Source organism: Podarcis tiliguerta (assembly GCF_965153285.1).
Source record: "Podarcis tiliguerta genome assembly, chromosome: 4".
Classification (NCBI taxonomy): domain Eukaryota; kingdom Metazoa; phylum Chordata; class Lepidosauria; order Squamata; family Lacertidae; genus Podarcis; species Podarcis tiliguerta.
Window position 1 is genome coordinate 11949434 of NC_139537.1, and position 23291 is coordinate 11972724.

The window sequence follows — 23291 nt, forward strand, 5'->3', positions numbered from 1 at the left end:
ATGGAAGTGAGAGCTGGACCATAAAGAAGGCTGATCGCCGAAGAATTGATGCTTTGGAATTATGGTGCTGGAGGAGACTCTTGAGAGTCCCATGGACTGCAAGAAGATAAAACCTCTTCATTCTGAAGGAAATCAGCCCTGAGTACTCACTGGAAGGACAGATCGTGAAGCTGAGGCTGCAATACTTTGGCCACCTCATGAGAAGAGAAGACTCCCTGGAAAAGACCCTGATGCTGGGAAAGATGGAGGGCACAAGGAGAAGGGGACGAGAGAGATGGTTGGACAGTGTTCTCGAAGCTACAAATATGAGTCTGACCAAACTGCGGGAGGCAGTGGAAGACAGGAGTGCCTGGCGTGCTCTGGTCCATGGGGTCACGAAGAGTCGGACACTAAACGACTAAACAACAACCTTATACTGAGTCAGACCATTGGTCCATCTAACTCCATATCATCAACACTGATTGGCAGTGGCTTGCCAGAGTTTCACAGAATCAGAATCGCAGGTTTGTATAATTTCAAGGGACCACAACAGTCATCTAGTCCAACCCCATGAAATTCAGGAATTTTTCACCCAACCTGGGGCTTGAACTCACAACGCTGAGATTAAGAGTCTCGTGCTGAGCTATCCCTCATGGGACACTCCCAGCTCTAGATGGAGATGCCAATAATTGGACCTGGGCCTTTCTGCATGCAAAGCACTGAGTTACGTTCTACCACTAGGGAAATAAATCTCCTAGTGAAACTACTACTGCAGTATAATCTTCTCATTGTAGTTGGATAGGGGTGGGGTGGGCATGAAGGGCTCATTTCTCCGGAATGAACAATGCATGATTAGAAATACTTCTTAGACGGCAGATATTGCAGATGCACAGCAAGCAGCAGCGGCAGCTTTGAGAAAGTACTTCCACTCCTATTCAGAAGATAATGAGCCTCACTAATAAAACACACACTCTATGCAAAATGACGGAATTTTTCTTTTTTATTGACAAAGGAATTTCAGTTCAGCAGAGTGACTCATGATCACATTAACGCTAGAGGAGCAGGTAGAGTTAAGAGCTGAGGTATGGCATTCATTTCCTCCTCCCCAATCTTCCCGTCTAACCACAGCTGCCCCAAACAGCAATTTTGTCACTGTGCAGTGAATGCTAATCGTCACTGTCCATCTCAAGAGCTGAAGTTCAGGCTCAGCTACATTTGGCTCGAGTTTCAGATATCGGAAGACCTCTTTGCTTTAAGGACACAGGACCGTTCCATGCATTACATGCGGCAAACCCAGGGTTGCCCCCAAGTGTACATTCTGCAGGGAGCCCCAGCTATATCCCAGATTCCTGATATAAATACCTGATACACAACTGCAAGAGGCTGTGCCTCACATATTTAGCTGTGCACCTAAATCTGGGAGTGCACTCTTTGGTATGAAGGTCAGCAACATCAACCTTGCCATGTGGGAAGCCCTTGCAGATGACCGTAGTGGCTGGAGACAGGCAGTCAGGTCATGTACAGGAGCATAGCTGTCAACGTTTCCCATTTTTTAAGGGAATTTCCATTATTCCAAATAGGATTCCTTGCAAGAAAAGGGAAAAGTTGACAGCTATGTACAAGAGTGACCAGAGGAGAAATAACCACTTGGAGGAACACAGAGAGAAGAAACACCATGGTACGGCCTAGGACCCTCGTACCTATGGGACCGCCTCTCCTGGTATGTCCCACAGAGGAACTTACGGTCTTCAAACAAAAACATCCTGAAGGTCCCAGGCCACAGAGAGGTTAGGCTGGCCTCAAATAGAGCCAGGGCTTTTTCGGCTGCTGCTCCAATCTGGTGGAAGGCTCTGTCACAAGAGACTAGAGCCCTGCGGGACTTGACATCTTTCCGCAGGGCCTGCAAGACAGAGCTGTTCCACCAGGCCTTTGGCCAGGGCACAGCCTGACTCCCTCCTTTGGCCATCTTCACAGAACTTTAGCCAAATGGTTGTCATCAATTTGAGTTGAATTAATTTTAGAATGTTGTATTATTTTATTGTTGTTAGCCGCCCTGAGCCCGGCTTCGGCTGGGGAGGGCGGGATATAAATAAAATTGATTATTTATTATTATTATACAACTGCAGCGGCACAACCAGATTCCTTTATCTTCCCCAGATCATGCACCCAACCCCACCCCCAAAACTCTGCTCCTTGGAAGGCTATAGAGCCCCTCTGGAGCAGATGGAGAGTATAGAGGGGGAGAAGAAAAACCCGAAGTCCCATCGTACAAGCAGATTTCTATTATGCAAGTGAGCAGACATTGCTGGATGTCATCCATAATTTCACAGTTTGCACTTTTGTGTCAGTGAAACACAAAGAAGGAAACAGGCAGGTAGGTGTCAGTGAAACAGGTTGGTAAGAGCCAGTATTGGGGACAAATTCAGCAGACACTAGCAAGCTATACACCAAGGGAGGGAGAACACAGTACTTTACACACAGGTGCAGTTCAAGTGCAAAGAATTAATAAGAAATGGCAGGCAGAGAGGACCAGGATGTGATGGCAGATTCCTGCCCCTCCTTCCCATTTGCAAGCAGCCAGGAGAGGAAGGAATCAATTTCCTTCCCCCTTTGTCTTTCCGGATCTGAGAAAAGACCAAAAGGCTAGAAAGAGGCCTCTACTTACTCCTTCCTCCTGGTCTAAGCAGTTGCTCTCTGTTCTCTGAGCTCTGGAGAATGCAAAGTACTCAAATCCCTCAGAGGAGTTTTCAAAGATGCTGCTCTGCAGAGCAGGTGGGCGAGGGCAGCGACAAAAGCTTGCACAGAACACAGCTCCCCTTCAGGTACAACCGAGGGAGGAGGAGGAGAGCCTCACTTTTCGTTTAAGAAGAGAACGCAGACAAAGAAAAAGAGCTCTTTTTGGTATCTGCCACCTGTTAATCCAAGCCCCAGAAAAGCCGCTCGCAAACTACTCAAAGCAGGTTCGTGTTGACGCAGGAAAACCGGTTGCAACACATACCTCCCCAAAGGCCTAGTCCAAATTAGGAGTGTTGCAAGCAACTTTCATCTCGCTCTCCCTCGCTCTCTCTTAGTACTAGACACACATGCACACTAACAAATTAAAGAGTCACAACAAGCCTGCCAGCCAAAATTCCGCCCATTTTTATTTTTCAAAAATAAGTTGGGAAGAGACATAATCACTCTGAAGCAAGAGGATTCTCCACCTTTCGAGAAGGTGGAGAAGGGAACTGAGAAAACTCACTTTGCAACCTCTTGTCGAAACATGCAAAAAACCAAAACAAAGCCACACCCTTCATTAGTGCGTTTGTCAAAGCAAAACATGCCAAATTACAGCGTGCTGCAAGGAATGGGTCTCAGCAACGAGGACGACCACACATTGTTACAAACTACAGAGGAAGGAAGTCTTTATGGACTTCCAACTGGTTTAAATTAGGGTGGAACATCTAGCAAAGTGGTGGGGGAGGGAAAAATCAGTTTCGGGAAGAATAATATGGAAACAGCGAAATAGCTCGTGCAAGGAAGAGGGGCAATGCTTCTTTGTTGCTGCAAGTGGAACCAGGGTAGGAGACATAAGAAGATAAAAATGAACACGTGATGATACCCAGCTCTACTTCTCTTTTAAATGGGAACCTGTGAGGGCAGTGAAGGTCCTGTGTGAATGTCTGGAGATGGTTAGGGGATGGATGGTGGCTAATGGATTGAGGTTGAATCCGGACAAAACAGAAGTAATGTTCTTGGGGGACAGGGGGTGAGCAGGTGTGGAGGACTCCCTGGTCCTGAATGGCGTAACTGTGCCCCTGAAGGACCAGGTGCACAGCCTGGGAGTCATTTTGGACTCACAGCTGTCCATGGAGGTGCAGGTCAATTCTGTGTCAAGGGCAGCTGTCTACCAGCTCCATCTGGTACGCAGGATGAGACCCTACTGCCCATGGACTGTCTCACCAGACTGCTGCATACTCTAGTTATATCTTGCTTGGACTACTGCAATGCGCTCTATGTGGGGCTACCTTTGAAGGTGACCCGGAAACTACAACTAATTCAGAATGCGGCAGCTAGACTGGTGACTGGGAATCGCCGCTGGGACCATATAACACCAGTCCTGAGAAACCTGCATTGGCTCCCAGTATGTTTCTGAGTGCAATTCAAAGTGTTGGTGCTGACCTTTAAAGCCCTAAATGGCTTTGGCCCAGTATACCTGAAGAAGCATCTCCACCCCCATTGTTCAGCCCGGACACTGAGGTCCAGCTCTGAGGGCCTTCTGGCAGTTCCCTCACTGCAAGAAGTGAGGTTACAGGGAACCAGGCAGAGGGCCTTCTCGGTGGTGGTGCCCACCCTGTGGAACCGCCCTCCCATTAGATGTCAAGGAAATAAAAATTATCTGACTTTTAGAAGACATCTGAAGGCAGCCCTGTTTAAGGAAGTTTTAAATTTTTAACGCTGTATTGTGTTTTTAATGTTTGATTGGGAGCCGCCCAGAGTGGCTGGGGAAACCCAGCCAGATGGGCGGGGTATAAATAAAATATTATTATTATTATTGAAAACAACATACAAAAATATGTTAGCTGAGGAAAAAATTGCTTGCAAAAATGGATACGTTAGTCAAAACTGCAAACAAAAATGTTTAAGAGAAATCCATGCTAAAATGCTGATAAATGTTCTTCAGAAATTCACTAAATGCTGCAGAAATGTGGAGAACTGAAGACTGGGGGAGGGGGGGGATGAAGAACTGGGAGAACTAAAGTTGGCAGATCCTTCCAGCCCTACTGACAACAGGGGTGGAAAATGGTGCCTGCAATTCTCTACACCACAACATCTTGTTGCTAGCCCAGAGGGTCCCCAAATTCCCATGCCCTGGACCACTTCAAAATTGCTGAGGGTCTTGGAGAAGCACTGTATGGATTCTCTGCCTGTTGTAGCAATTCCAACGTACCTTGCAAGATGCTGTACAATTTTAATGAATGTTTTATTTCATCTTTTATTTCTTACATATGGCATATTTTTTCCCTACTGCAGTTTGAGTTCCACAGAGTTCAAATGGCAATATGATAAAATGCAACCTAAGAAGAAATAAAAGAAGTTCGAATGCAATTCAGAATCAATATGAGTACAGTGGTACCTCGGGTTAAGTACTTAATTCGTTCCGGAGGTCTGTTCTTAACCTGAAACTGTTCTTAACCTGAAGCACCGCTCTAGCTAATGGGGCCTCCTGCTGCCGCCACGCCGCTGGAGCACAATTTCTGTTCTCATCCTGAAGCCAAATTCTTAACCCGAGGTAATATTTCTGGGTTAGCGGAGTCTGTAACCTGAAGCATCTGTAACCTGAAGCGTATGTAACCTGAGGTACCACTGTATTTGATGTGACTGATGTGCCGTCTCCTGTCTTCCACCACACACTTACAGATGAGCTGCAGATGAGCTGAATGAGGCTTTTTGGCCACTGTTGGTACAGTTTGGGAACTTCTGTGCTAAACTAGACACCACATACACACCAGAGGGTGAAAAACTGTGACTTATCTTTTGAATTGGGGGACGGGGGACGGGACAGTCTGTTGCAAAGTAAAATGACGAATGTAGTACACAAAGGTACAGAGCCTTCAGGGGCACATGGCAGGGGGAGTATGAGAACTGGGGTCCCTGTTTTCACTATTTGAGAAGCAGCTTTTGCATCAAAAGGAGGAAATGGCAGCATTTGGAGCCATTGTATGCAATGGGACTGGATGTGTGACATTTCCTTCCCTGACTAATACAAAACTCAGCAAAGACCTTAATAGTTCCCCCTGCTCCACTCCTTCCAAATGATTACAGGGCTATTTAATCCTCATAATTGCTGCAGCAGAGTGCAGAGCCACTGATGAAACAATCATCTGGGTTAAGCCTCACAATACTGGTTTTGGATTCTGCAGCCTTCTTAAAACTCTGTGCAATTTCCCGGGAGATAGTAATCAACACATTTTGTAGACTGAAAAAAACAACAACCAGTGGCTCGGGCTTTACTTGTCTTTAACTTTTACAACTCCTGGCGTGATAAATAATATTTCAGAACTAGCTATGGATTCAGCTTCTGCCCTCAGTTCAAATGAGATTGGCTCAATTTAATCTGAGCCAAACCAGTCACCGTATAGTAAAAGCTATGGTCTGTATAGTAAAAGCTATGGGTTTCCCAGTAGTGATGTATGGAAGTGAAAGCTGGACCATAAAGAAGGCTGATCGCCAAAGAATTGATGATTTTGAATTATGGTGTTGGAGGAGACTCTTGAGAATCCCATGGGCTGCAAAAAGATCAACCTATCCATTCTTAAGGAAATCAGCCCCGAGTGCTCACTGGAAGGACAGATCCTGAAGCTGAGGCTCCAATACTTTGGCCACCTCATGAGAAGAGAAGACTCCCTGGGAAAGACCCTGATGTTGGGAAAGATGGAGGGCACAAGGAGAAGGGGATGACAGAGGACTAGATGGTTGGACAGTGTTCTCAAAGCTACCAACATGAGTTTGACCAAACTGCGGGAGGCGGTGGAAGACAGGAGAGCATGGCGTGCTCTGGTCCATGGGGTCAAGAATTGGACATGACTAAACGACTAAACAACAACAAACCAGTCACCCCGGAAACACAAGAAGATCTGATTTCAACCTTACTGCCATTTAGGGCCATCTTACCCATAGGTGCTAGGGGTGTGGGGCACCCGGGCACTGGGCTTTCAGGGGTGCCAGGCTGAGAGTCTGGGGCCCGAGAGTTGAGTCCGGGGAAGAGCCTGCCCATCAGTCGGAGTGCCGCTGTGGACTCTTCTGCTGTGGGCGGATCTGCGCTGCGAGTTCGGGGTGGCCGAGCCAATGAGCTGCTGAGGCGGCCAGCCAGCTCCACCCTCCTGCACGCCTGGGACTGGGCAACCTGGGTCACCAGGTAGATCTTTGCACCCCAGGCCTGCATATGCTTAAGACGGCCCTGCTGCCACTCATTGCCCTCTAAAACCATCTTGGTCCTTCATGAGAGCCAGTGTGGTGTAGTGGTTAAGAGCGGTAGTCTCATAATCTGGGGAACCGGGTTCGCGTCTCCGCTCCTCCACATGCAGCTGCTGGGTGACCTTGGGCCAGTCACACTTCCTTGAAGTCTCTCAGCCCCACTCACCTCACAGAGTGTTTGTTGTGGGGGAGGAAGGGAAAGGAGAATGTTAGCCGCTTTGAGACTCCTTAAAGGGAGTGAAAGGCGGGATATCAAATCCAAACTCTTCTTCTTCTTCTTCTTCATTCTCTGTCAAAGCTGGACCATGAACAACAGACTGTGATAGGGTCAGCATAAAACATTGCTCCTCTTGAGCCACAGTTGCCACCCAACTCTTCCTCTTCCTCACTACTGCTACCCTCTCCTCATTTTATCAATTTATGTAATCTGGTGGCATATGTAGTAGTTATTCTGCCTCTCCCCATCTCCCCACTTTGTTCTAGGAAAGGCCAAGAGGGTCCAGAGTGAGTCATTCTGAGATAGGTGGCCAGGAAAGCACCTAGGAATACTTCTTAAATCCAAGGGGAGAGGTTTAGAGTTGATTTTGCTGCATTGGCTAGAAATGCTGTTTGAACTTAGAAAATAGTAACTTTAAAGCTTCTTTCTGAGGTGAGTCAGGAACCACTTAACAAGCAGGCAAGGAGATGTGTAACTTCTTTTGTTCCTTAAGGGAGTATGTTATCGTTATGTAAATGTATGAGCAGGAACTGATAAATCGACAGCTGGGGGATAATGGGAAAGGGGAATTTAAAAAAAATCAATAATTGAAAATTGAAAAAGAAAGAAAGAAAGAAAGGAAGGTTGACTTCCTTCGACCACTATACCGTTCCTGTAGGCTCATATCTTTGGTTGTCTGTAATCATTATAACCCTTGTGGAGAGACAATTTTTTACCTGTGTTTTTAGCCTAAACTAAGCCAGTCATAGTTTGGAGAATCAACCTTCTTCATATAATTTGTAAAGACATCCCATTCTCTCCTGATTTTTTCATTTGGTTGATTTCTTACTATTTCTGTTAATTTTGCCAATTTCTTTCTTATTCTTCTTCTTTCCCCTTTTCATTTTCTTTTTAATATATTTTCTTTTTACTTCTTTTCTATTTTTTATTCTTGTTTTCTTTTTGCATTTTTTTGGTATATGTTAATTAAGGCAAAATGTATGAGATGTATAAATGCATTTTATTGTATGTATGTAACAAGTATATAGCAAATAAAAATAATTAATAATAATAATAGTAAAATGAATATAAGGAATGCAGTGTAAATTAGAAATAAATATGTAACATCAACCAGCAATGGGGGGTAAGTAGGGACACATCTAGGAAGAAGAGTGAGAAGTCAACTTTGGGGGGAAATTGTAATAAATGATGTAATTTGGCACTGATTTATTAAAAATTAGGAAAACCAATAAATATGATTGCCGGGGGGGGGGGGAGCCATTTAACAAGCAGCAGAGCCAAAGGTCAGACCCATAGAACGTATCGGTCACTCAGTCAGGGTATACAAGGAGGCAACACGTAAGAACATAAGGACATAAGAAGAGCCTATGGGATCAGGCCAATGGCCCATCTTGTCCACCGTTTTGTTCTCACAGTGGCCAACCAGATTGTGCTGGGCCCAGGGGTAAACCCGAGCAACGCAGTCCAGGTCCAGTCCCGAATCCAAGGGTTGTGCAAAGAGTCAGTCCGACAGGGTCAAGGCAGGAAACCAGGCTAGGTCAGGCACAGGGTCACAGGCAGGTTCTAGCAAACAGCAACATTGCTCCCGCAACCTGGGGCGGGGTCTGACAGCCTTTTATCTCTGTTGGGGTAATGGCCGGTCCTGATCCCCCAGTGACTCACCTCCCTGTCTCGCCCGAAGGCGAGCACTCCTCCTGCAAGTACTCAGGTCTCTCCTTCTCTCAGACCTTAGTCTCTGTGGCTTGGGAGATGTTGGTGGGTTACAAGACCCAGGGGCCGCCTCAGCCTCCCCTGACCCAACCAGTAGTGGAGCAGCTGTAAGTGATGGCCCAGCTGAAGGCAACGAGGTCCCCGCATCTGGAACCAGAGCAGGCTCAGGCCCTTGACTCGGCCCAGCTGGTGCTTGGTGCAGGGGAACCTGTGCAGACTGGGGCTCTTCAGAATCAGGCCCCAGACTTGGTTCCGCTGCCGACTGAGACTCCTCTGGTTCCGAGTCTGAGCCTGATTCCCAGGGCATCACACTGATGCCTCTGGTAAGCCCACAAGCAGGACCCAAGTACTCTCCCCCTCCTGCAGTTTCCAGCAAATGGTATTCAGAAGCATGCTTGAGGCTCTGTCATGACTAGCAGCCACTGGTAAGACTTAACCTCCATGATAATCCTCTTTCAAAGCCATCCAAGTTGGTGGTTGTCGTTGCCTCCTGGGGGAGCAAGCTCCGTAGTTTAACTATGTGCTAAATGAAAAAAGTACTTTCTATTACTCATCCTGAATCTTCCAAGGAGCAAGCCATGATACTGCAGCATAAAAAAGCAACATGAAGCCTTCTTGAATTCCTTCCCGCCCAGAAAGATCCAGTGGCTAGCATGGGTGGGCATGGAGGAACCTCAATAAGAAGCTTCCACCTGCAGATTAAAGTTTGTTCACAATAGATCTCTCTCCCCTGAGCTCCCATCCGCCCAGGTCCAGCCAGTATTCTGAGGAGCACATTAGTATTTTTCTCCAGATTGGTGCTCCCTGTGAAATGTGACTGGAAGGGGTTCAGGAGGAGAATGAATGAAGAGCCCATGTTCTTGGCCGTACAAGGGCAAAGAGAAAAGGCAGAACACTTTGCTTCTGTCTCCATCAGATCTGGTTATCAGCTTGCAATTAAAAGAAGCAGCATTTGGACCAGTGTAACGGATGCCTCAAGTGCCTATTTATGAAGCATTTGGATTTATTTTCGTTCCTAGCTCATGCGCAGGAATCTGGACATGTTCCAGATATTCCCCTTATGAACTTCAGAAACACTTCCACTGCTGAGTTGGTGCCAGGACCATTACTCTTCTGTTAGCAGCAAAAGAAAACAAAAACAACAAAAAATGCGCCCAGAAATCCGAAATGATCTAACTTAATGAGCTCATAAACTTCCCAACATAAAGCAAGCAACATACACAATCTGTTAATGGAGGCTCTAATTTACCGCTGCCTGCAAAACAAGCATGTTGTTTTTTTAATAGGGTGAAGGTCTCCTTTCTTTATTAACTTGCAGCTAAATTATGCACTGAGCAAATAGCATTGCCAGAGGTCTGCAAACACACACACACACACACAACCAAGAGATTTGCATAGCTACTGGCCCTGAGCTGGTAAGCATTTTGGAATAATATATAGACTGCACACAAATCCCCACAAGGGCAGCCAAACTGATCCCATGAGCACCTAGCCTGCAGAACTGGTGCTGTTACACAGTGTCACACAATGTTCAGTCTGCAGTTGTAAGAAATTGATATGCTAGTGTGGCACCACCTACACTTGGAACTCCCTGTGTACAGTGGTACCTCGGGTTAAGTACTTAATTCGTTCCGGAGGTCCGTTCTTAACCTGAAACTGTTCTTAACCTGAAGCAGCACTTTAGCTAATGGGGCCTCCTGCTGCCGCTGCACCGCCGGAACACGATTTCTGTTTTCATCCTGAAGCAAAGTTATTAACCTGAAGCACTATTTCTGCGTTAGCGGAGTCTGTAACCTGAAGCGTATGTAACCCAAGGTACCACTGTATTGACATTGGGTAGGTGGCTACATTACTCTTTTTGACACCTGCTAAAAACATTTTTTTGTTCAGACAAGCCTATCTGGATATGTAGAAGGTTGGTGTGTGGTTTAATCCTCTTAGTTCATCCCGTTTTTTAAATGTTTTCAACTGCTTTTATTGTTTTATTCTAAAATGTCATTGGCCAGGCTTTATCCACTCTACAGTGGCTAGCATGCCGACAGATTTCGTGCACTTCTGCCAAAAAGAAAGAAAAATATCACAATTTCTTTATTTCTCAGTTCAAAGTGACTTCAAGATGCAAGCTGGTCAGAGGTCAAGGATAAAAAAGTCTGTTCAAGATAATAATAAAAAAGATCTAGTCCTAACTTGAAATCAGTTATTCTACAAGGGGGCTCTGCAACAAAATGTTGCAGTCCGGAGCTCTTTTCTATGATACCAGCCAGCCACCCCCTGTTCCAGAATACCTATTTCCATTCCCTTTGGTTTCTGCCCCAGACCACTCAGTCAACATTCCATTGCTAATGAGCATGCCCAGTCCTGATTGGGTTGTTTAGGGGTTCCTATACATAGGGTTTGCTCCCCCTAAAGACTTTTGTACTGTGGCAAACTTTGGGCTTTCCCAGAGGCTCCTTATAGCTCCCCCTTGTACATGGACTGCATCCAATTGGCTACATTAAGACCCATGCTTAGGAGGACAAGGTTTCCATTAGTTTATAGGACTGATCACAGCCAGATTTCTGAAATCCTATGCGTAGCAAACACAGCTTAAACCCACCAGTGACCACAATTAGCTCCTCCACAGATTCCTGTTCCAAATGGCTGAGTCATATTAACTGAGTGGTTCTATCGCAAAGTTTACGGTTGCTGCACAATATGTTTCTTTCAAACAGATTGCTTTTGTCAAGCAGGAATCTCGCAATCTTACAAGAGATTGAGTGAGTCGCTATAAAGGATGGCAATGATGGAAAATTGATCTCCTTGCTTTACCCTGGCAATCAATTCAGCTGCACAGTTTCTCTCTTTTTTAAGAAAGAAAAACCCAACAAAGAAAAAAAGACAGGCAGAGCAAAGATTACACAGTTGGGAAGAGAATTAGATGTATTTTTCTTCATTATACCTTTAGCTCCATTCAATAAACTTAAGGCTAGATTTTTAGTTGCATGTTAAACTGGCAGGAGGCTGTAAAATGACTACAGCAGCAGAAACCCGAGCAAAGTCTGGTGGCCAATTTGAGTTTTGGCTGGTTCAGAGAAAGTGATACTGTGCTTGGGTCCTCAACCTGTCCCCAGTCAGCCCTCACCTGCCTGCCTTCTTAAATTACAATCAGCCCAGGGTGTGGCACTGCATGTTCTTTCCTTATTTCCATCAGAAGCAGTGACAGAAAGTAGTGCCATTGATTTATAGGGCTTGAGGACAAGGGATGTGTGGGCAAGGTTTTCAATAGGAGCAACAGGACATCAGATCTAACAACAACCTGTGAGATTGGTTAACAAGCAGGGGTGCTTCTGTTGTTGGCATCCATCTGTCTCAAAAGGCAATGGAGTGTGCCTTCAGGGGTGAAGTCAAACTGGACCACTCAACATTGAAGTGGTCTCTCTGGGGTGCAAGTCTGAGCAGTGTGCATGGAGGTCCTGGGCTGGCCAGACAACAAGACTCCCCTCTTGACTGAAGGAATGGGTTTCCCAAACCCAAAACTGACTGTGCAGGCAGTTTGAAACTGCACCAAAATCCCTATTTTTCCTTAGCTAAAATGCTTTAACTTGAGCTCTTGAGCCAAAAACCCAGCTGTATAAACAAGTGCCCAGAGCCCTCTCCTTTATCAGTTTGTGATGGCAAGGATGGCCTTGACTGTACCAGTAGAACAGGGAAGGCACGTCTGTGCCTTATCTTATATCCTGACCACAAAGACGCACAGACCTAGTCTGGGAACAGTGCCAGAGGGCGTTCTTGGAGATGGTGACCTCTTGCTCCAAGATAAGAATAGGAACAGGAAGATCCTTTTATGGTCAGAAGTACAGGAAGGAATACCCTTTTATGGTCAGAAATATAGGAAGGAATACCCTTTTATGGTTAAGAGTGACGAAGCAGGAACATCTGTGATGTCAACCTTCGTGTACAAGCTGATGTGGCTGGATTCCTGGGGAAGGGGGAGAGGGTGCCTGGAGGATATATATACTGCATTAAATTTCTCTTTCTCTGGACTTGCTGTGGACTGACCACGCAAGTGCCTTTCTGCTGTTCCGGAGAGCAGAAATAAAGAACTCTTTCTCTGAACCAACCCTCGGTGTCATTTGACTTCCTTCCTCCTGTCCGGGAGCAACGCAGACCCAGTCGGTGAATTCCAATAAGGCTACATGACCTCACTGATGTGGTCCAAAGGAGAGCGGAGCCATGCATTTGACACCAGCTTGGATGCAGGAGTTGCCAGAAGGAGGCGTACAGGACAGCATCCAACCGTCTTAGGGACTCCACTTGGGATTTATTTGGGGTTTACGCCTTAGCTCTTTCTTCCTCTAAAGATGTCCTGCAAGGCAGGGGAGTTTTAGGATCAGGGTTTTCCTTCTCCTATAAGGGCTACCTTTCCAGGTTGATGAGCCCTATCTTCCCCTCACTTCAATGCACAAGTAATGTATAAAACAGATGTGGGAAAATAATGCATTTCCAAGGGCCATGCAGAAAAATCCTTACTTTTACCCCTTGTAGAATTCAGGGAGGAGAAGGATAAACCTAGAATTAGCTGACTTCATCATTGGCTCAAGCCTTTTCAACCTCCCTTCCTGCAACAGCACCAAGCTTTCCCCCCAGGACAGACCCAAATATTTGACACCCATTTTAGACAACAAATGCATGAATTTACCTGAGTCTTCCGTCCTCTGCTGCAGCTCCTCCTGGTATAATCTTAGTAATAAATATCCCAGGATCATCCCCAATGTGTGGGTTGTCTGTTCCTCCAGCAATGCTGAAACCCAGGCCAGAATTCCCCTAAAGGAAATAACAAGGACGGGGGGGGGGGGAGAAGAAAAGAAAATTATTGTCTGTTATAGGAGGACGATCGTTCTCAACTAGCGAAGGCTGATCCAAGTGGGGTACCACCAACTCTAATCCGACCTGAGCTGACCTCCACCTGCCAGCCTTCCTGCTTACAACAAACCCAGGGGGCGTCGCAGCCTGTTGCCTTTGTCCATTAAGAATATATAATTATTTTTATATATAAAAAGAATTCGTTAGCTCTGCCTGTCTTTGTCTCTGGCTCCACCTACTGTTTGGGCTCCAGCCCTACTAGTACCAATGGGCACCAGCCAACCTTAGCCTCAACTACACAAATATGACTGTTAGCTTAAAACATTAGACTCAAAGTGCCTGCCTGTATAAAAGCAAAGCTCGCAGGGTGGCGGTGGGAAATGGCACTCAGCCTTGCAATCCAAACACCAGTAAATTTCAGAGGGAAGAGCAGACTCTGTCCACAGAATTTTAAGTGCTGTGTTATCGATTCACTCCCCATTTGCTAAAGAGCTATGCTGCCTTGGCAGAAGATGCCTTTAACGCACACCACTTTAACAACCCAAGCTTATTTTGTCATTGCAAAACATCCCCTCTCTTTACTAAGATAAATGGCATCTCTTCAATGCTATTTTCAAAAGCTTCCTAAAGAAAAGAAAGAAATCCTCAACAGTTTGCTAAATTGCTTTGGTTACAATAAATGCTCCTTTGAAGAGACATGGTAGAATTCCACAGGGACCTCAGCTTCCTATATGGCTTGAGCTGAGGACTTCAGTTGGTGTTGGTGACAGGGGTTGGAAAAATGGGCACCTATATCCCTGAAGGGTTGGGGAAATGGGCACCTATGTCCCCGAAGGGTTGGGGAAATGGGCACCTATGTCCCCGAAGGGTTGGGGAAATGGGCACCTATGTCGCCGAAGGGTTGGGGAAATGGGCACCTATGTCCCCGAAGGGTTGGGGAAATGGGCACCTATGTCCCTGAAGGGTCCTGCTGCCGCACCTTGCTGGTCCTCCAAACTTGCCTGTCATCTCAAACCAAATGAGTGGTGATATGATTAAGAATTCATCTCCATTCACTCACTTGGCACCTCTCTCTCTTTAGGCGGCTGAGTGTTGGGCTCAGAGAAAGAGCAACCAGGGTGGGACAATTCATCGATGGGGGCTCAGTGAGGACACCTTGCTCAAAGTCCCCCCAATCATATAATCAGAGTTGGAAGGGACCCCAAGGGTCATCTAATTCAGCTCCTTACAATGCATGAATTCTGCCCCAGACAGTCCCTGGGTTGGCTCAAAACACCCATCTTCTGGTTAGCAGCATTTTTCATTGTGGTGGTTCTGTCCCTGCTTCTGAACTGAGCATGGTGGTATCTTGGCATCACAAGTGGGGAGAGTGAAGTTTCAGGCTGGTCCTTTTTGCAGGCTGGTGGGCTAGGTGGACCTATGGCCTTCTCTAGAAGGGCTCTTCTTACATTCTTGCTAGGGGTGTGCAATGGGTTCTTATGAGTCCCAAGCCCAAACTTGACCTACTAGGAGGGATATTTGGGTGTCAGGCTGAGATAGCCATGGATTGCTATGGGTCTGCTGGAATGTCACTGAGCATTCTGGGGCTTTCACAGGGTGGAGCATCTGGCAGGAAAATCCACCAATAAGCTGAGGCCTACCTAACTACTGGCTGCATCTTTTGAGGAGAAGGTAAAAGCCTGATGCTACCTGGTTCTCCTCCCTGCCTCCACCCCACAGAATTGCTGTGTCTGCTCAACAGCTGTTGACACAAGGCACAGATCCTGTGGGGTGCTCACTTGCATGAGCACCTTTGAAGGAGCCCCCTCAGAACTGAACAGCCCCCCCCCCGGTTAATAAGGGGGGAGATGCAGCATCTCCTCCCCCACCCCTCCCACCTCAGCAACATATGTTTAATTAGGGGTTTTGCCCTAATTAAACATTAACCCCACCCCTGAACTAATTCAGGACAAAAGCTGAGGTGCTGCAGGTGGTTCCTAACTGGGGGCGGGGCATGATCAGAGCTGTGGGGTGGATATGGGGCTGGGGCTGTACACACCCTTCATCCTTATATGGCAAAATTCAGGTAGCAGTGAAAGCAGGGTCCTCTTTTAGCACTTTGCTGGCATGTATGTGATGGTGGCTGTTTTAATTACAACATTATCGTTTTTGCTTTAATTACTGCAAGGTTATGATTCATTTGCAAGTTATGATGCAGATTGGTGGGGGGAAGCAAGCCGTAAGCTTTCCCAGAGTGAATCATTGCCGACTCCTAAAATTTAACTGGAACTGCGGGCCAGCAGCACTGTGAAGTCTATTCCATCGCCATCCCCCTAGGGGCAACATTTCAAAGGAAAGGGTCAGAACCCCTTGCTGGCACTCCAAGATCCTGTAAATTGCTAGTAATTAATCCTCCTGGAAACCTTGACCCGAGCAACAGAGTCCATCAAAGCTGTTGCACCGGCTTGTTCCATCGTCGAACACATCCGCCGACAAGGCATTGTTAGATCACATACACAAGTTTAGCTTTCTTTCTTCTTTGGATAAATTGGGGAACGTGAACACAAAGGTAATGGCAGAGTCGCTGCAGTCCTTGACGAAATAAAAGGCACTGAGACAAACTAGAAAACAGCCCAAAATTTGAGTAGGGGCTGGAATTCAGGGTGTGCACATCAAGTGGAAGCAGTGGCGTAGCGTGGGGGGTGCAGGGGGGGGCCGGCTGCACCGGGCGCAACATCTGGGGGGGGGCACACTTGCACTCGCAGCTCTCTGCCCCTACCTGGCTCACTCACTCTCTCTCACTGCAGTGCTGGCTGTGCGAATCCGATCCGAGCCGCTGGGTCGTCGCCCACTGTGGAGGGGAGGGTGCCAGGCGTGCGGTGCGGTGCGGAGAGAGAGCGAGGGACTATCTGGGGGAGGGACAGTGCAGCGGGGGGGGGGGTGCAAATTACTTGCCTTGCCCCGGGTTAGGGGGCGCAAATTACTTGCCTTGCCCCGGGTGCTGACAACCCACGCTACACCACTATTCAAGGCCACAGGAGGAATGGGACTAAACCTACACTTAAAGGCATTTTTGTCAGGTGTAACTATGGATAAAGGAGAAATTTGATCCAGTTCACATTTGAAGAGGGGCTGTTACAATTTGCACTTTCCAAAGCATTACACAAACCATCACACAGCCACCCTTCAAAGTTTGCATTTTGTCATAGGGGCCACATTATCCAGCACCCATCCTGAGGAAAGGGGCCTATCACAAATGCAGTTAACTTTTAGCAGTCCTTTCCACCCCCGCTTGTGCCTTCGTGACCAATCCTCAGTGATTTTTCTCTCGTTTAGGAAGCTGGCTGAGTAATTGATTGGGGAGAGGGAGCGTGCATTGTAAATGTAAAGCCTTATAAACAGCAACACTGGGCCCTGAACTGCAATCTGTTTGATCAATGGCATTTACTTAGAGGTGGGGAAAGGGCTCCCGCTGTGATGGAATGGAATGATCCCTTTTGCATGTGCCTCACACACAGAAACGGTCTCTTAGAAGCAAGGGTGGAGCACAGAGGAAGGATTTGAAAATTTGTTTGAAACCTTCTGAGATGTGTTATTGTCATGGACTGGTTGGACGCAAATGAATGGTGGGAGGAACCCACTGGGAAACCATCAAGGGACGAAGGATCAGAGCCCGGGGAATAGTGGGGGAAGAGGTGTAGTGGGTGGGGAGGCTGGCAGGCTGTCGCCCCAGGTGCAGTTTTTTTGGGGGGTGCATTTCTCACAACACCCTGCCCTGTCGTGTTGCATCCTTCTCACAGCACGCTCTAGCTGGAGGGCACCTTGAGAAGGACTCAACAGCTCACAGTACCCGGCAGCCCCAGCCCTGCTACTTCCTTCTCACCCAGCCTTCCACCCAGCACCGCACGCCTGACACCCCCCCCCCCACAGTGGGTGGCGACCCGGCGGCTCGGATCGGATTTGCACAGCCAGCACTGCAGTGAGAGAGAGTGAGTGAGCCAGGTAGGGGCAGAGAGCTGCGAGTGCGAGCGCGCCCCCCCAGATGTTGCGCCCAGTGCGGCCGGCCCCCCTGCACCCCCCACGCTACGCCACTGGCCTTGAAGAACACCCCCCCCCCGTTCAAAGCTATATTTAGTGGGTGTTTCTTACGTGGAGAATTCCACCTTTTCCCCTTCATTCACAAATGGAAGCCCCCTCATGAAAACACCAGTCAGTTAAGAAGAGTACATGTGTGAGAGAAAATGTGAGGACGGTCTCTTCCACACTGGCAACAACAATAGAAAATCAGCCATGGTCTTTGACTAAATGTGTTTGCGTTTAGGTGCTGTGAAAGCAAAAAATATCAAAGTCGACAAGCACTGAAATTGAATGCTGATTGCATCTCAAAACTGTGTGGCTCAGATCCGAACAGCACTTAACATTTCTCTATGTACGTTACATTGCGGTCAATGCAACCAACTCAGGGGAGAAGGAGACTTTAATAGCCGCAGCAAACTGCTGAATAATCTCCATCATCAATGGCGCTTTAACTGCCTATTGAATCGTAGCCGTAACTTGCTCCATCCCTTGACTCTCATCCCTGTTCTATTAACATGATCTGAAAATGAATTTATTTTTACATGACTTTGAGAGCTTAGCCCCAAGGATGCTCGTTCTCAGTGTCTAATTGAACTTTTGCATTTTTTAGATCAATAGGAGAGACATTGGCTTCCAGGGGACAGTTTACTGAAGTCATTTGTAATATTGACAGATTTCCCATACATAGCTTGGGAAATAAAAGCTGCATTATTGATGTGCGTCTTATGCATCGGCATATGTGTATATCTATAAAGAAATTGAGCAAGCATTTCTGCTATTAATACTCTGCCCCTCTCAAACCAGCTTGTTGTGCTCCTGAATCACTTGCTGTTTTTAATGATGCTGCTTGACTTGGTTTAGCCAAGGATTACCTAATGGTATCTCCAAAGAATCGTAGAACTGTAGAGTTGGAAGGGACCCTGAGGGTCATCTAGTCCAACCCCGTGCAATGCAGGAATCTCAGCTAAAGCATCCATGGATGGCCATTCAACCTTTGCTTATAAACCTCCAAGGAAGGAAAATCCACAACATTCCGAGGGAGTCCATTCCACTGTCAAACAGCTCTTACTGTCAGAAAGCTTTTCCATATGTTGAGTCAGATTCTCCTTTCTTCTAACTTGAAGCCATTGGTTCGAGTCCTACCCTCCAGAGCAGGAGAAAACAAGCATGCTCCATCTTCCATGTGACAGCCCTTCAGATATTTGAAGATGGCTATCATATCTCCTCTCAGTCTCTTCTTTTCAGGGATAAACCTACCCGGCTCCTTCAACCGTAAAAGCAAATCTTAGCACAGAGATAGGGAACCAAAACACAGCTAGGGCTCAAAATTTGCACTTCTCCGACTTCTGTGCTGTGTTTAAAAATGCTTGGGTTTTTTTAATACAATGTGTGCAAAAAGCATATACAGTGGTACCTCAAGTTAAGTACTTCATTCGTTCCGGAGGTCTGTTCTTAACCTGAAACTGTTCTTAACCTGAAGCACCACTTTAGCTAATGGGGCCTCCCGCTGCCGCCGCGCCGCCAGAGCACAATTTCTGTTCTCATCCTGAAGCAAAGTTCTTAACCTGAAGCACTATTTCTGGGTTAGCGGAGTCTGTAACCTGAAGCGTATGTAACCTGAGGTACCACTGTACTCATGAAAATGTAACTGATTACAGTGGACGCTTGGGTTGCAAATGTGATCCATGCGGGATGCACGTTTGCAACCCGCAGCATTCGCAACCCGCGTCAGCACATCTGCGCACATGCGGGTTGCAATTTGGCGCTTCTACGCATTCGTGATCACTGAAACCCAGAAGTAACCCGTTCCAGTACTTCCATGTTTCGGCAATCCGTAACCCAAAAAAACACAACACAACCTGAAGCGCCTGTAGCCCGAGGTATGACTGTATATTGGGAAGAACAACTTTGCACTGAACTAAACTTAAGGCTATAAAAAGTGGAAACTTGAGAGGAACTGAAATTTGTCCATCCCTATTGCTGCCCATGCATCAAGCAGAGGTGGGATGTCTGAAAAGAAAAAGCTGCTGCATCTGAATAGGTTCTTCCTGTGATTTGGAACCCTGCACAATCAGCTAGCCAGGTCTTGATTGTATGCTCTTCAGGCTCCAAGGAACACTTATATAAGCCAATTAGGACTCATTCGTGCTATATTCTGGCCCCCATCCTGCAATGTTCTTTGGAAGCTGAATGTGCACTCAGCAGCCTTCCCTGGCTCATAATTAGTACCAGTTAAACTTTTTAGAGTGCTCAGCACCTTGAGAGATCAAACTGCACCTCCCCCAGGTGTACCAAACAGGCACTAGATATACCTACCTGCTGGTAGTTAAAGCACATTGCCCATCAGCTCAGCACAATCTTTAGGGTGGTAGGGGCATATTCTGGGCTGGGTTTTGTTTATGTTTAAAAAGTTCATCTTAAGTAAGTGTGCCTAGGGTTGCAGTTTAAGAAGAAGCATTCTTCCATTGTATGAGAGAAGAGAGAAGGACACTTAAGAGAGTAGTGATCATGCAGGTTTTATCAGATGAACATAAGAAGAATCTGCTAGCCATTGCTAGCCTTTCCTCTATGAATTTCCAAGTTGGTGGCCGTCACTGCCTGCCAGTACTCACATTAAAAATAATTACATTTTTTCTTCTTCCTTTCTTTTTTTTTAAAAAACCCTGCTGCTTAAAAGTGGGCAACGTTTTAGTTGATTAAGGCTGGTTTTAAGTGATTAATCTAACTTAGAGGTGCCCTAGTTGTCCCAGTCAGCATGGCAAATGGTCAGGGATGATGGGAGTTGTAGTCCAACAACTTCTGGGTGCCACATTGGCTAGGACAGGAGATGAGGCCTATGAGGCAGGCATCCAGATGTTTTGGGACTAAAACTCCCATCATCCCTAGCTAACAGGACCAGTGGTCAGGGATGATGGGAACTGGAGTCCCAAAACAGCTGGAGGGCCAAGTTTGCCTATGCCTGCTCTAAGGAACAGAATTCTTGCTCTCTTCTCTTTGCTGGCAAATATTTGGAAGTCTTTTTTTACCTTACAGGGTTGATAATGCTTTGTTGACTTTTAGCCATTCCGCCTGCTTTGTTTATTTTACAGTTTACTCCATTTGATGCCATTGTTCTTTGTCATGTTTCTTCTGTTTGTTTGCAAGAAGCCACCAGGGACGTATAAAATGTATACAAGGGAAAAATGGATTGATCCGAGCTGCAATCCTATGCACGCTTTCCTAAAAGGAAGCCTCACCAAACCCAGTGGCCCTTGCTTCTGAGTAAATGAGCATAGGATTGCGCTGTCATTCCTATTAGCTCTTCCACACTAATCATACATCTGATGGCAACGATCCTTTAGGTGGTGACCTCTATTTTTATGCTTATGCCGTGAAGCACCATTTACATGAATGGTGTCGTAAAGCTCAACAATTTCTCTCTCTAAATTAAACATTTAAATAGCCTAGAATCACCCTCTTGTTCAGGGGTGAAGTGAGAGTAATTAATACTGTGCCTCTCTAAACCAGGAATTAGCCGTACACCTGCAACTGTAAAATTGCAAGCAACCAAGCAGTGTGGAAAAAAGTAGGGCAGGCAATCAGTTGAAGGTAATCTCCTGGTACATTTGCAGCTGCAGCTGAGTGTCTTTGTGGCTGGTAGCAGAGAAATGAAGTATCAGCTGGATCCACAGCTAATTTCTTACCACTGAATACTATTCAAAAGGTCCATGGAATACTTTCCCTTAAAGGTCTGGGAAATATGCACAATCAGCAGATGAGTCATTTTCTTTTGTAACTTAATTTCATACATGTGTCCATCTCTCGTTATCTAACAATACAATCCTATATGGGTCTTTTATACACCCACCATTTCTGTAGGGTAAGTATGAATAACATTGCACTCTAGGGTTTTATTTTGTTGTTCAGTTGTTTAGTTGTGTCTGACTCTTCGTGACCCCATGGACCAGAGCACGCCAGGCACTCCTGTCTTCCACTGCCTCCTGCAGTTTGGTCAAACTCATGCTGGTAGCTTCGAGAACACTATCCACGTCCTCTGTTGTCCCCTTCTCCTTGTGCCCACCATCTTTCCCAACATCAGGGTCTTTTCCAGGGAGTCTTCTCTTCTCATGAGGTGGCCAAAGTCTTGGATCTTCACGATCTGTCCTTCCAGTGAGCACTCAGGGCTGATTTCCTTCAGAATGGAGAAGTTTGATCTTCTTGCAGTCCATGGGACTTTCAAGAGTCTCCTCCAACACCATAATTCAAAAGCATCAATTCTTTGGCGATCAGCCTTCTTTATGGTCCAGGATTTTATTACCACACTATGATTTTGTCATCACTACATACTCAACTTAAAACAAATCTGTTTTTCCAGATACCTCTGCTACAGAATTAGGATAAACAGATGTTGGCATCTATAGCAGATCTACCTGTGGATTTACTAGCCTCCTGTTTCCATTCACCAATGATGGCAATATAAAAGGTTTATTAAACATTAAATGCACAGTCACAACATTAAACCACTGTGAAGTTCCATGCCAAGAACAAAATAAATACTTATGTGCTGTACTCAGAAAGATAGCTGCACTGCTGGAGAAAGCAGAAATCACTAAAAAAAACAGTGGATCCAAACTCGAGGAGCAGAACTGTGGAAAATGGAAATTGATGCACTGCTAAGTATAGCAAGAGAACAGTCAAGATAGATGAGTGCATTTTACGAGGTCATTTTCACTTGTACTACTGGCTATCTGTTAAAACTGTTTAAAAACAGTTTCTCTCCACTCCCACAAAAACATTGTTTTCTACATGGGTGCTATTTCTTCAAATCTGCATCTTTGTGCACTCGTAATTATGTACTTTTTCTCTTTCAATGAAGAACATATATAGAATCATAGAATTGTAGAGTTGGAAAGGATCCTAAGAGTCATCTACTCCAGTGCAATGCAGGAATTTAAGCTAAAGCATCCATGACAGATGGCCATCCAACCTCTGCTTAAAAACCTCCAAGGAAGGAGAGACCACAATCTCCCGAGGGTGACTGTTCCTGTCTCAAAAAGCTCTTACTGTCAAAAAGTTCTTCCTGATGTTTAGTGAGAATCTCCTTTCTTGCAATTTGAAGCATTTGGATCAAGCCCCACCCACCAAAGCAGGAGAAAACAAGCTTGTACTGTCTTTTATGTGACAGCCCTTAAGATTTTGGAAGATGGCTATCATATCTCCTCTTAGTCTCCTCTTTTCCAGGCTAAACATACCCAGCTCCTTCAACCGTTCCTCAGAAGGCTTGTTTTCCAGACCCTTGATCATCTTAGCTGCCCTCCTCTGCACATGTTCCAACTTGTCAACATCCTTCTTAAATGGTGGTGCCCAGGATGTTAAAAAGGTAAAGGTAAAGGACCCCTGACAGTTAAGTCCAGTCGCAAACAACTCTGGGGTTGCGGCACTAATCTCACTTTACTAGCCGAGGGAGCTGCCGTTTGTCCGCAGACAGTTTTTCTGGGTCATGTGGCCAGCATGACTAAGCCACTTCTGGGGAAACCAGACCAGTGCACAA

The 23291-nt window shown here is 46.2% G+C and overlaps 1 protein-coding gene across 34 annotated transcripts in view; it reads right to left on the reverse strand.

Annotated features, from left to right (window-relative positions):
* Positions 1-23291, reverse strand: part of DLG2 (discs large MAGUK scaffold protein 2) — a 901255-nt gene that overhangs the window by 238408 nt on the left and 639556 nt on the right. For 32 of the 34 annotated variants that reach the window (XM_083436205.1, XM_083436206.1, XM_083436199.1 and 29 more), the window contains one exon: positions 13542-13666. In XM_083436205.1, the coding sequence (XP_083292331.1) occupies positions 13542-13666 (125 nt within the window). Of the gene's footprint in view, positions 1-2644; positions 3063-13541; positions 13667-23291 lie in introns of those variants that run through there. The other 2 variants (XM_083436202.1, XM_083436203.1) reach the window with 2 other exon arrangements.